We start from the raw sequence: 13,141 nt of genomic DNA on the forward strand, positions 1-13,141 counted from the left end.
AAAAAAGGCCAGGCGTGGTGGCTCACGCCTGTAATCCTAGAACTTTGGGAGGCAGAGGTGAGTGGATCACCTGAGGTCAGGAGTTTGAGACCAGCCTGGTCAAAATGGAAAAACCCCGTTTCTACTAAGAATACAAAAAAATTAGCCAGGTGTGGTAGTGGGCATGGTAATCCCAGCTACTCGGGAAGCTGAGGTAAGAGAATTCTGGGGGTAGCTAGAACCCTGAGGGCAGGCAGAGGTTGCAGTGAGCTGAGATGGTGCCATTGCACTCCAGCTTGTGCGAAAGAGCAAGACTCTGCCTCAAAAAAAACAAAAACAACAACAAAAAAAACCCTATGCGTCTCATGTATTTCTTTCTTTCTTTCTTTTTTTTTTTTTTGAGACAGAGTTTCACATTTCACTCTTGTTGCCCAAGCTGGCGTGCGATGGCACAACTTTGACTCACTGTAAACTCCACGTCCCGGATTCAAGCAATTCTCCTGCCTCATCCTCCAGAATAGCTGGGATTACAGGTGCCTGCCACCACACCTGGCTAATTTTTCTATTTTTTTAGTAGAGACGAGGTTTCACCATACTGGTCAGGCTGGTCTCAAACTCCTGACCTCAGGTGATCCACCTGCCTCGGCCTCCCAAAGTGGGATTACAGGCATGAGCCACTGCACCTGGCCGCATCTTGTATATTTCTATTAGAAATGCATTTTACTATTTTACATACAGGTCTCAAAAATTCTCCTGGCCGCATCTCATATATTTCTATTAGAAATGCATTTTACTATTTTACATACAGGTCTCAAAAATTCTCAACAAGAGTATTCACTGATGGCTTCAATGACCAGTTGACAATGTAAGAAGGCAAAAACTTCCACCATAGAATGATGACAGACAGCCACATTTACATATGAAGCCTTCTGAAGTAGGAAAAATGAATTTTTGAACCATCAAAATGATACAAACTTTTACCTTATCTAGACTTTTTTGTAAGGGTACAGCAATAAGTTTTAAGTTCTATTTAAATCCGATGAAGATTCTGTTTTTAAAATCTGACTCTCGGGCCGGGCTTGGTGGTTCACGCCTATAATCTCAGCACTTTGGGAGGCCAAGGTGGGCGGATCATGAGGTCAGGAGATTGAGACCATCCTGGCCAACATGGTGAAACCCCATCTCTACTAAAATACAAAAAAAAAAAAATTAGCCAGGCATAGTGGTGCACGCCTATAGTCCCAGCTACTCAGGAGGCTGAGGCAGGAGGATCACTTGAACCCGGGAGGCGGAGGTTGCAGTGAGCCGGGATAACGCCACTGCACTCCAGCCTGGCAAGAGAGTGAGACTTCATCTCCATTTTCTCTCTATCCCCTCAACTCCTTCTCAAAGACTCTTAGAAGAAAGGAATAGGGTAAGCTGAACTGAAGGGAAAAAAACAAAAACAAAAACCTAAGACAATATTCATCAATGTGCTAAGTATCCATAATACTTACTTCAGTTGTCTATTTAATTCTTCAACATAATTCTTTTGGTCCAATATGGCAGCAATTTGAACATTCCTAAAGGAGGAAAAAAGTAGCTTTGTGCTAGTTTAAAAGGTATTTATTAAGTGCAAAAAAAATCTAAATCATCTAAAATTATTATAAAACTAAAATAATAAAACAGTGTCTTGCCTTTAAAATAAAACATAAGAATAACAGTAAGCTATGTACTAAGAATCTATAACCTTTGTTGAATAAATCACTTGTCAATAATAGACTTAACAATACCATTAGTGTATTTTAAATTTAAACATAATTAGGGCCAGGCACGGTGGCTCACCCCTGTAATCCCAGGGGTGATTGGGAAGCCAAGGCAGGTAGGTCACTTGAATCCAGGAGTTCAAAACCAGTCTGGCCAACGTGGTAAAACCCTGTCTCTACTAAAAATAACAAAAATTAGCCAGGCATGGTGGCGGGTGCCTGTAATCCCAGCTACTGGGGAGGCTGAGGCTGGAGAATCACTTGAACCCAGGAGGCAGAGGTCGCAGTGAACCAAGATCGAACCACTGCATTCCAGCCAGGGCAACAGAACAAGACTCTGTCTCAAAAAAGAAACAAACAAACAAAAAAAAACACAGTTCAATCTTGAAGTAAACCAGTATTTGCAAACTTGTGAATAATAAGCTTTCATCTCTTTTATTCCAAAAAACAGCTATTAAAATGGGTCTCAGAAACTACAGTTATAACCAAAGGTCTCACTTCATACAATTAATAAAATCTCCTTCTCCTAAGTGATTTTCCATAATAAAAATCATGTAAAGCTTGTAAAGCTTTGTAATGGAAGTGAAAATGAAATGAAGAAGTCACAGAGGGGAAAACAACAAAATAAAACCACACTGTAAATAGATGGATCTTATAATGATTTGTAAAGAGCTATATAAAAAACCCAATATGTGAAATAACTTATGAAAATCATACCTTTCTTTATTTCCAATATCTTCTTCATTCTTTAAATACATAGAAAAATCAATCACTCCAACCTGAAGTAAATAAAGATTTTTTTTTATTTAAAGGGGAGAAATTACTTTATCAGAAGTACCTTTAGTGAATGTCACTCTTAATATTCTTTTAGTGTTTAACAGTCCTGTTTACAACTTCAAATGACACCTGATCAAGGAGGAACTGTGCAAACTGAAAACACTCTGCATTTGGTACTAATCACTTTCACTTACTTGTGAGTCTAAATCCTCTCCCTTCACACACAGATTAGCATCGATCACATTCAGGCCAACCAGCAGCCCAACAATTACTGCTCCTTCTTCTTCCATCATTAGTGCATGATACTCATAAAACTCACTGTGAAAATTTAAAAAATAAGGACTTTAAATCACAAATTTATTTCAAAAACTAAAATTTAAAATCACCATTATCTTCCTAATCTTCCATCTTACAGAAATGGAAGCCATCTCAGTTAGGTACCTTCAAATTAGGCTTTACACATGTGAATAACTTTTTATATTTTTTAAATTTAAATGTCTCTACTGAAAAATCAAAAGGACTGAAGGAGATAAAAGAGGGAAAAATGTTTTGAGAGAGAGAAAAGAGGAGCAAAAAGGGATGAAAAGAAAAAGTGTCCATCCTGGCTAACACGGTGAAACCCCGTCTCTACTAAAAATACAAAAACTAGCCGGGCGAAGTGGCGGGCGCCTGTAGTCCCAGCTACTCCGGAGGCTGAGGCAGGAGAATGGCGTAAACCCGGGAGGCGGAGCTTGTAGTGAGCTGAGATCCGGCCACTGCACTCCAGTCCAGGCGACAGAGCGAGACTCCGCCTCAAAAAAAAAAAAAAAAGAAAAAAGAAAAAGTGGCACCAGACACGGTGCCTCACGCCTGTAATCCCAGCACTTTGCGAGGCCAAGGCAGGAAGATCACTTGAGGTCAGGAGTTCAAGACCAACCTGGCCAACATGGTGAAACACCACCTCTACTAAAAATACAAAAATTAGCCAGGTGTGGTGGCACATGCCTGTAATTCCAGCTACTCAGGAGACTGAGGCAGGACAATTGCCTGAATCCAGGAGGCAGAGGTTGCAGTGAGCCAAGATCACGCCACCACACTCCAGCCTGGGCAACAGAGAAAGACTCCGTCTCAAAAAAATAAAAATAAAGAGAGGCAACACTGAGCCCTGGGACATTTCTGACTCAGGCGGATATAGTGACTGCTGCTGATCTGATTATGATATATTTTATTAAAGTTGAACTTTCTATCCTCAGATTTATTAAGACCTTGGGATAAAGACTAAGGAGGAAAATGAACATATGCAACATTTCAAAGCCCATGTTCAAGTCAATGCATTTTATAGGTGTATTATAAATCTTAATAGATAATTATAAATTAAAGACACTTTGGGATATCTACATTCTAAAAACTGTTCAAAAAGAGAGTTGTGAAAGAAATAGGATGGTCCAAAAACTAAGTCTCATCAACATACACTCAGAGAAGTAGTTATCACTGTCTCACGCCTTCTTTAATAAGTCCCATGTACATTATTTAATCACTTTTATTATCCTTCAGAATACTGAGAAGCTGTGGGTACTTAACGTATGGTCATTCTCGTTTAACAACTGGGAAAATCACAATGTAAAATCAGAGTCACAAGTAAAACCAAAACCAGGACTAAATTCTCCACAACATCAGAGAGGCACTCTAACAGAACAAGAATGAATGGAGGGCCACCATGGGCCCACTCCCTTGGAGAACTGATTGCCTTGCTCTGAAAGTCTGTCTTAAATAAATGTTTGGCCTTCATTTTATTTTATTTTTTTGAGACAGGGCCTCACTCTATCACCCAGGCTGGAGTGCAGTGGCACAATCTCAGGTCACTGCAACCTCCCTCTACCAGGTTCAAGCAGTTCTCCTGCCTCAGCCTCCCAAGTAGCTGAGATTACAGGCATGTGCCACCACACCCAGCTAATTTTTGTGTTTTTAGTAGAGACGGGGTTTCACCACATTGGTCTTGAACTCCTGACCTCAAGTGATCCACCCTCCTTGGCCTCCCACAGTGCTGGGATTACAGGCGTGAGCCACCACACCCAGCCAAAATAAATGTTTGGCCTTCAATTTAAAGTGTGCCCACAATACAGTTGAAGCAATAATATGGATATTCAAATTCTAAAAAAACCCAAAAAACAAAAAGCCTATGAAATTAAAGCCCCAAATTCCAACACAAATTTTTATCCATAGAATTAACCATATTCAGAAAAATAAAACTAATTGAGAAATGTCCTATATATAGCAGTTTCCAGGCAGGGGAAAAGAAAAAAAATTTAAACAAAGAGGAAGAAATGTAATTATATATAAATTTCCCCATCCTGGCTGATAACAAGCTTACAGTATTCATATATAAGGCTAGTTCCTGATCCATGTTATGCCTCCATCATGTTTTTCTGTCTCATTTTGCTCCTCCTTTTATTTTATATCATTTTATTATATGTTATATATCCTTTCATATTACATCTTAAATCCTTTTTGGAAGACAGCATATAAATAAAATAAAAAATGAAAAGATCACAACTTAATAGTACTAACCTTAAGAGATCCCTCTGAATAATCAAGCAACGTAAGTAATCGGCCATTTTTTTTTGCATAAGGGCTAATCGAAGCCATGCTCTTGCTCGACCCAGAGGGGTCCTAAAGAGAAGAACCAATTGATCAGAAAACAGCCCTAGCCCAAAGATCACATCTTCTATCGTGAGAGGTATACATTAACAAGGAAGAAGGGCATTTTTATAATGGTTTTGTTTTCATTTTTATAGGTTTATCTTTTTGAGCACACAGACCAATCCCCGAGAGCTGGGTAAATTTGCTCCTCCTGTAGCAGATTTAGGTACTATTTAATGTCTTGGAAGAAATGACTCTAAACACAGTAGTGTATCACTTAATGACAGGGATACTTTCAGAAAAATGCGTTGTTAGGTGATTTCATAATGGAGTGTACATTTGCAAACCTAGATGGTATACACACCTATGCTATATGGTATACCCTATTGTTCCTAGGTTGCAAACCTATATAGCGTGCTACTGTTCTGAATGCTGTAGGCAATTGCTACACAATTGTTAAGTATTTGTATATCTAAACATGGAAATGGTAAAGTAAAAATACAGTATTATAATCTTATGGAACCACCATCATTGAATGAAATGTTATGCAGTGCAGGACTGTGGTGAGAATACTTCTATAAGAAATGTTTAGGTGGACATCTGTCAACCCTACACTTTGAGAGGTTAAGGTGGGAGGATCACTTGAGTCCAGGAGTTAGAGGACAGCCTGGACAACATAGGGAGACCCTGTCTCTATAAAATAAAACAAAAAAGTAAGTCAAAAAAATTAAAATTAAAAAATCAAAATGCCAGGTATGTGCCTATAGTCCCAGCTACTCAGGAGGCTGAAGCAGGAGGGCTGTTTAAGCCCAGTAGGCAGAGGCTGTAGTGAACAGTGATTCACTGTACTCGAGCCTGGGCGACAGAGTGAGACACTCTCAGAAAAAAGAAAAGAAATATTTAGCCTGAACGGGCTTAGCCCTCTAAAAATAAATATTAAAACTTCACCAGGCTGGGCCCAGTGGCTCATGCCGGTAATCCCAGCACTTTGGGAGGCCAAGGCGAGCAGATCACAAGGTCAGGAGTGCGAAAGAAGCCTGGCCAACATGGTGAAATGCCATCTCTACTAAAAATACAAAAAAATAGCTGGACTTGGTGGTGGGTATCTGTAATCCCAGCTACTCAGGAGGCTGAGGCAGGAGAATCACTTGAACCCAGGAGGCGGAGGTTACAGTGAGGCAAGATCGCACCATTGCACTCCAGCCTGGGCAACAAGGCAAGACTCGGTTGCAACAAGGCAAAACGAAAAAAAAAAAATTGTTTCAACAATAAGGCACCATAATGTCTTCAAAAACATAGGTAACATTATATCTGAATTTTGAAAATCATAACAAAGCTAAGAGGGTGCCAGGCTAGTAATTAAAGAGAAATCACTGTGCTGCTTACTGGTTTTCAAATGTTTCTTTAATCCGGTTGCATTTAGGAAATTAAATCTCATACCTCTCTTACCCAAGTTCTATCTGTCATTAAAAACAAAAGCAGCCTGGCGTGGTGGCTCACGCCTGCAATCCCAGAACTTTGGGAGGCCAAGGCGGGTGGATCACTTGAGGTCAGGAGTTCATGACCAGCCTGGCCAACATGGTGAAACCCTGTCTCCACTAAAAATACAAAAATTAGCTGGGTAGGCCCGGTGCAGTGGCCCACGCCTGTAATCCCAGCACTTTGGGAGGCCGAGGTGGGCAGATCAAGAGGTCAGGAGATCGAGACCATCCTGGTTAACACGGTGAAACCCAATGTCTACTAAAAATACAAAAACAATTAGCCTGGCGTGGTGGCGGGTGCCTGTAGTCCCAGCTACTCAGGAGGCTGAGGCAGGAGAATCACTTGAACCCAGGAGGCTGAGGTTGCAGTGAGCCAAGATCGCACCACTGCACTCCAGCCTGGGTGACAGGGCAAGGCTCCGTCTCCAAAAAAAAAAAAGAATATAAGAACTGAGTCTTAACACTTTACACCTACAAAAAATTTTCAATACTCATGAGTTCTTAGCTAACATACTCCAACTTTTAGGATATTTTACATACATTTGTCTGATGAAACAGGCTGGTGACATTATAGGTACCAATTTTCAGAGGAAGCACAGTCATTTACACCTAGGGTATATAAGTGGCTTATCTGATAACTGGAATCTCCTGAGCCTGTGCCCTGGATTCAGCCTAAATCAGTCTTTTATCAAATACTTATTGACCTTCTACAGTCAAACTAATTTAACACTCAGAAAACAAAGATGTATAACTGATATATCCTATCTTAAAAGGACTTTCAATTTCCTACAAGGCAAAACAGTGAGTGGTTAATTCTGATTGAAGGGGCTAAGAAAAACTTCATAAAGGAAATAGGATTTGAGTTGAGCCATAAAGAATGAACATAATTTTATTAGAAGAGGATTAGAAAAAGGGGACTTAAGACTAAGAGAAGACAATAAGCTAGAGTGTGAGGTACTTTGGAGGAACAATGAATACACTTCTGTGGCTAGGGATGAACAAGTAATAGGCCTCCTTACTTCAGACCAGGTAGATCCCGGACACTGGCTCCTATTTCCTCTGCTTCTGGGTACAACTTCTCTACCAGTTCCAAAGGGCCCCAGATGGTTTTGTTATAACTCAAAAATGATTTTCTTACTGAAAAAAAGAACACATAATGCACACAATGTCAACATATAAAACTGTAGTAACTTATTTTTAAATATTTAGTTTCAACATTTCTAACTTAACACACAATTATTCAGAGACCTTTCCACTCTTTTATCCACTACATATCCCAGTGGATATGGAGCCTACGGAAGTAGGATCCTGTTGCCCATCCTGCTATTTTTTTCCTGCATGATAAAAAGGCACAGTGACCATTCTTTCATATCAAATAAGCAGTCAGGCAATTAAAGTAAAAAATGACTGCACTCATTCTCTACCAGTACCAAAATAAAGGCTAGTGGCCCTAGCTGATTCATCCTTATAAGTTTATTAAATAAACATAGCACAAATAAAAAGTTATTTTATTTTTTATAATAATGCTTTTGCTTTTTGTTTTTTTAGTAAGTAGAGATGGAGTTTTGCTATGTTGACCCGGCTGGTCTTGAACTCCTGGCCTCAAGTGTTCCTCCCATCTCAGCCTCCCAAAGTGCTGGGATTACAGGCATGAGCCACCACACCCGGCCTAAGAAGTTATTTTAATTTTAAATATGAAAAATTGTTAATTTCCTTTTCCTTGTATTTTATTCTGAGATTTAGTCAATATAAAACTATGAAATTTCCATACATTTACTTGTTATTACTGACAGATCTCCTGCAAAAAATGGTGCCTATCATATACACCACCCAAGGATAACCAGGATAGGCAATTTTTCCAGGGGGGAGAAAAATCACACACACAAAGTAGCTTTACAATGATTTATCCAGATAAGCCTATAACTGCTAGGACATGGTTCAACATATATTGTGAAGTAAAGGATAATACAGTCTAAAAATAGTTTAAAATTTAACTATTTTGGCTATAATTTGGCAAACTATATTTCAGCAGGCTTGGGGAAAATCAAGATGCAGTCCTGGGTGACAGAGTGAGACCCCCATCTCAAAAAAAAAAAAAAAAGAGGAGCATGGTTATGGTTAAATAAAATATGCCATATATATACCTGATATAATTCTGATATAGACATCTATGTAAATGGAGAGATCTCCAAGCCATATCATTATTTTTTATTTATTTATTTATTTTTGAGACAGAGTCTTACTCTGTCTCCCAGACTACAGTGCAGTGGCACGATCTCAGCTCACTGTAACCTCTGCCTCCCAGGTTCAAACAATTCTCCTGCCTCAGCCTCCCAAGTAGCTGGGGCTATAGGCATGCAGTGCCACATTCAGCTAATTTTTGTATTTTTAGTAGACATGGGGTTTCACTATGCTGGCCAGGCTGATCTCGAACTCCTGACCGCAAGTGATCTGCCGGCCTCAGCCTCCCAAAGTGCTGAGATTACAGACATGAGCCATCGCACCCAGCCATTTTTTTTTTAAAGAAGGAAGTCACAGAATAATAGCCTAAGTACAATTAGAGTAAAAGAAAAAAAAAAAAAAAAAAGGGATAAGGTAATATCTAATTCTCCCATTTTCTTTCTTTCTTTTGAGACAGAGTCTTACTCTGTCTCCCAGACTAGAGTGCAGTGGCACGATCTCAGCTCACTGCAACCTCCGCCTCCCTGGTTCAAACGATTCTCCTGCCTCAGCCTCCTGAGTAGCTGGGATTACAGGCGAACACCACCAGTATGGCTAATTTTTGTATATTTTGGTATGCTGGCCAGGTTGGTCTTGAATTCCTGACCTCAAAGTGATCCACCCGCCTCAGCCTCCCAAAGTGCTGGGATTACAGGTGCCCAATTTCCTTTAGATAAATTAATAAAAGAGAATGAATAAAAACCGTGTTTTGTTCTATGTACTTCTCTGTTGTTTGATTCACGTACAAAAAGAGTATATTTTGCTAGTGTTTATATATTTTAAGAAATTGCTTTAAGTCTTTAAAGAAAAAGAAACGAGTATGCTAATAACATCACATAGGATTTTCTCAAATTTTGATGTCAAGGCTTCGTTCTTGTTTTGAAGTACTTTTTATTAAAACAAGGTTTAGGTAAATCTTTGGTTTTTTTGTTTTGTTTTGTTTTGTTTTTTTTTGAGACAGGGTCTCTGCTGCCCAGGCTGTAGTACAGTGGTAAAATCACAGCTCACTGAAGCCTTGACCTTCTCAGGCTCAGGTGATCCTCCCACTTCAGCCTCCCGAATAGCTGGGACCACAGGCATATGCTGGGATTACAGGCATGAGCCACCATGTCCGGCCAGTCAAGCTTCTTTTACTCTATAATAGTCACTCTAGTGTACAACTCTTACACATCCCTCTACATAGATACTCATCATATGAACTAGAGGCCAAAACTGTGAACAATTATTATAAGTAAAAGCACGGTTATTATGCAATTAATATTTTAAAGTAAATATAAAACAAACATTTTATATATAACAATAATTCAATATGTACCGATAGTAGAATACAATATCTGCTGTTATCATCTTCGGGGATGGCTCACATTTCTACAATAACTCCATCCAGAAGATATTTCTACATATGTTCGTGTATGTATCTAGGAGGTTTCTATTTCAACAATCTACTATTTCAATGCACTTGTTCAACAGGGTTTGAAGTATTAATGAGCTCATAACAGTATCACCAGCTTTAAAATATAACTCTATAATTGAGTGTGTCCTAGAAAACAGAAACCAATTCAGAATATGTAAGTTTAAAAAATTTAAAAATCAAATATTCTGTTTACAAAACATTAACAACTAAGCATTTTCTGAAGATCATTATTAGACCATTATTACAAAACATAAAGAGATATTTTCTCCCAAAATCAATCCACTCAATATTTTTTAGTGCATAGTAATAGTAATCATGGCCTCAAAAAATAACCCATTCTCAAGGGCACTTAAAATGGAAAAAGGGAGATTCTAAAATGAATTATTTTTTTAAAATCTCACAATACCTTTAAGACCGTGTTTCAGGCAATGTTCCATAACAACAAAGAATTGCTGCAAGGGGGGATAGTCAGAATCCAAAGTGCGGCCAAAGCTCAGAGCAGATTCAATGAGTCCTTTGATACTCAGTTTAGCCATGTTTAACAAGTTTGCTCTCTCTACAGCTGTGGGGTCTTTTGTAGCTGAAAACACAAGAAAGGAATCCAACATCATTTGTAAGACATGACAATGAAAAAATACACAAACCCTTGCCTTCTCCTATAAAAACCAACAGTAGTTTGCTGTTCCTTGGTTGACAAATTCTCCCCAGCTAAACTACACCCTTGATTAACTTCTCTGTATGTCTCTCATATATACTGTAAAAAATTTCCGGCCAGGCGTGCTGGCTCACGCCTGTAATCCCAGCACTTTGGGAGGCCGAGGCAGGCAGATCACGAGGTCAAGAGATTGAGACCATCCTGGCCAACATGGTGAAACCCTGTCTCTACTAAAAATACAAAAATTAGCTGGGCGTGGTGGTGTGCACCTGCAATCTCAGCTACTTGGGAGGCTGAGGCAGAAGAGTCACTGGAACCCAGGAGGCAGAGGTTGCAGTGAGACGAGATGGCGCCACTGCACTCCAACCTGGTGACAGAGCGAGACTCCGTCTCACAAAAAAAAAAATAATAATAAAAGAAAACAGAAAATCTCCATGACCACTCCAGCCAAAGTTTATGAATATTCTCAAGATCCTGCAAATCTGTCATTCTCCTGTATTTATTTAACTTTCCTGGTACCTCTTCATAGAGAATGAGTTTTTAAAATGATCTTCTGTGAAGATAAATTTGGGCTGAGAGACAACACGTTTAAGGGCCTCATGCAAAAGGTGAATAGCAGGTACCGTCTAAGGATGAATTCCAACGCAAAAATGTTCAGAATAAACTGGCAATAAAATAAAGGTAGTTAAAATTCTAGGATTCCACTGTCACCCACAACAAACATGATAGGTAAAATACACTGACAAGTAAGGGGAGACAGGAGAAGCCGTCCAATTCTTTCAGTCTACCCTCTTTCTGTCTGGCTTCTTCATTCTGACTGTAGTTCTGTATTGCATGACTGTTTTATTTTCAAAGAGAAAAGCACAGACCAGTTTTACATTAATGTTTCTCACCCATCCACACAGTTGAGGAAGGCCACAGCGCCAGTCTGAATACCAAGTTAATAGATGCATATTCCAAAAGGCCTGATTTTTAATTGATATTTTTAAGACACAGTATCATCAAGCAAGATATTTTCAATTCACAAAAATATTGTCCTCCTTCCCACAAATTTTATTCTCAGTTTACTTAGAAATTCAGACACTTCCCCATCATCTCGTTACTGTTGTGACTGGTGGAAATACCTTCAACAAACACAGATGACAAAACTAAGGTGTGGAAAAACGAAGCACTTAATATAATACTTCATAATCTGACAAATTTACAAGTCATCAATGTGTCCATTTTTCCTTCACTGAACAACAACAACAAAACCCAGAGTCTCCAACGATCTAGTATTCTAGCTCTGATTTCTAGATAGGTAGGCATGAAGCCTGACACTGAATCCTAAGCAACCTAAAATGCAAACAGCCACAACTGCTATGGCCAAACTGCCTGGTGGAAAAATGTCCACACACGACATTCCTTTAAATCTGCATCGTGGTCTGACTCCCACTACTTTTCGGGAGTGAAACCACTTGATGTTTCATAATCCGTGGTAACTCTCATTTTTAACACAGCCCATCATAATTCCTAACGTGCGATGCCACAACCACACAAAGGGTGTTTTGCAGCTGCTGGGAGGCAGATCGGTGCTGGGCACTGGCAGTTCCCACGCCGAGGGGCACTCACATCGCGGCCACGCCCCGGCTGCACTTCAGGACTCCTCCAGCCGGGACGCGACCTCCAAACCCGGCCGCAGGCGCGCGAGGAGTCCCACGGCCAGTGCCCGCACCTTGCCAGGACCAACCCCTTCCCTGCTTCTCTTCCTGCCCCTTCCCCCCAGCAAGGCTGCCCAGAGGCCTGGGGCCCCCCAAGACCATCGCAGCGGGCTCACCCAGGCTCCTGCGCGTCAGCACTCCCCGTCTCCTGCCCTCGGCGTCAGGCACCCAGGCCAAAACCTGAGATGCGTCTTCCCTCCGCCACCCCCAAACCTGAAAAGTCATCGCCCCTCCCCGACTGCTCCCCGACTCCGGAGTGACACCCTGCCCGGCCCAGTCCTCGCTCCTGGACGCCGTGGCACCTCGAGCCCTCGGCCACTATGCCTCAGAACCCGGGCGGGAACGGGCCGGAACAAGGGAGGGGGAGCGTTGCCATGACGACCCCGGGAGCCCCCGAGTCCCAGGCAGTCCCCGCCCATCCCGGGTTCGGGCCCCAGTTCCGACTGGCGGCCTCGGCGTCTCCCACAGCTCACAGTCCACCCCGCCTGGCCGCAGCCCTCGGCCCGGGACTGAGGGCCGAGCGTTCGGTCTCGGCCCGCTCGCCTTACCCA

General features: G+C 41.0%; 1 protein-coding gene across 2 annotated transcripts in view; it reads right to left on the reverse strand.

The window, feature by feature from the left end:
* RUFY2 (RUN and FYVE domain containing 2) overlaps nt 1-13,141 on the reverse strand; it is a 60,377-nt gene extending 47,236 nt beyond the window's left edge. Inside the window, exons 1-7 of one of the 2 annotated variants that reach the window (XM_011927046.1) lie at nt 12,707-13,141; nt 10,642-10,815; nt 7,621-7,738; nt 5,049-5,150; nt 2,696-2,819; nt 2,442-2,503; nt 1,476-1,541 (exon numbers count right to left, since the gene is read on the reverse strand). In XM_011927046.1, the coding sequence (XP_011782436.1) occupies nt 1,476-1,541; nt 2,442-2,503; nt 2,696-2,819; nt 5,049-5,150; nt 7,621-7,738; nt 10,642-10,815; nt 12,707-12,815 (755 nt within the window). In that variant the 5' untranslated portion in view covers nt 12,816-13,141. The remainder of the gene's footprint in view (nt 1-1,475; nt 1,542-2,441; nt 2,504-2,695; nt 2,820-5,048; nt 5,151-7,620; nt 7,739-10,641; nt 10,816-12,706) is intronic. The other variant, XM_011927040.1, reaches the window with a different exon arrangement.

This window comes from Colobus angolensis, unplaced genomic scaffold, assembly GCF_000951035.1.
Source record: "Colobus angolensis palliatus isolate OR3802 unplaced genomic scaffold, Cang.pa_1.0 Scaffold12, whole genome shotgun sequence".
Taxonomy (NCBI): Eukaryota; Metazoa; Chordata; class Mammalia; order Primates; family Cercopithecidae; genus Colobus; species Colobus angolensis.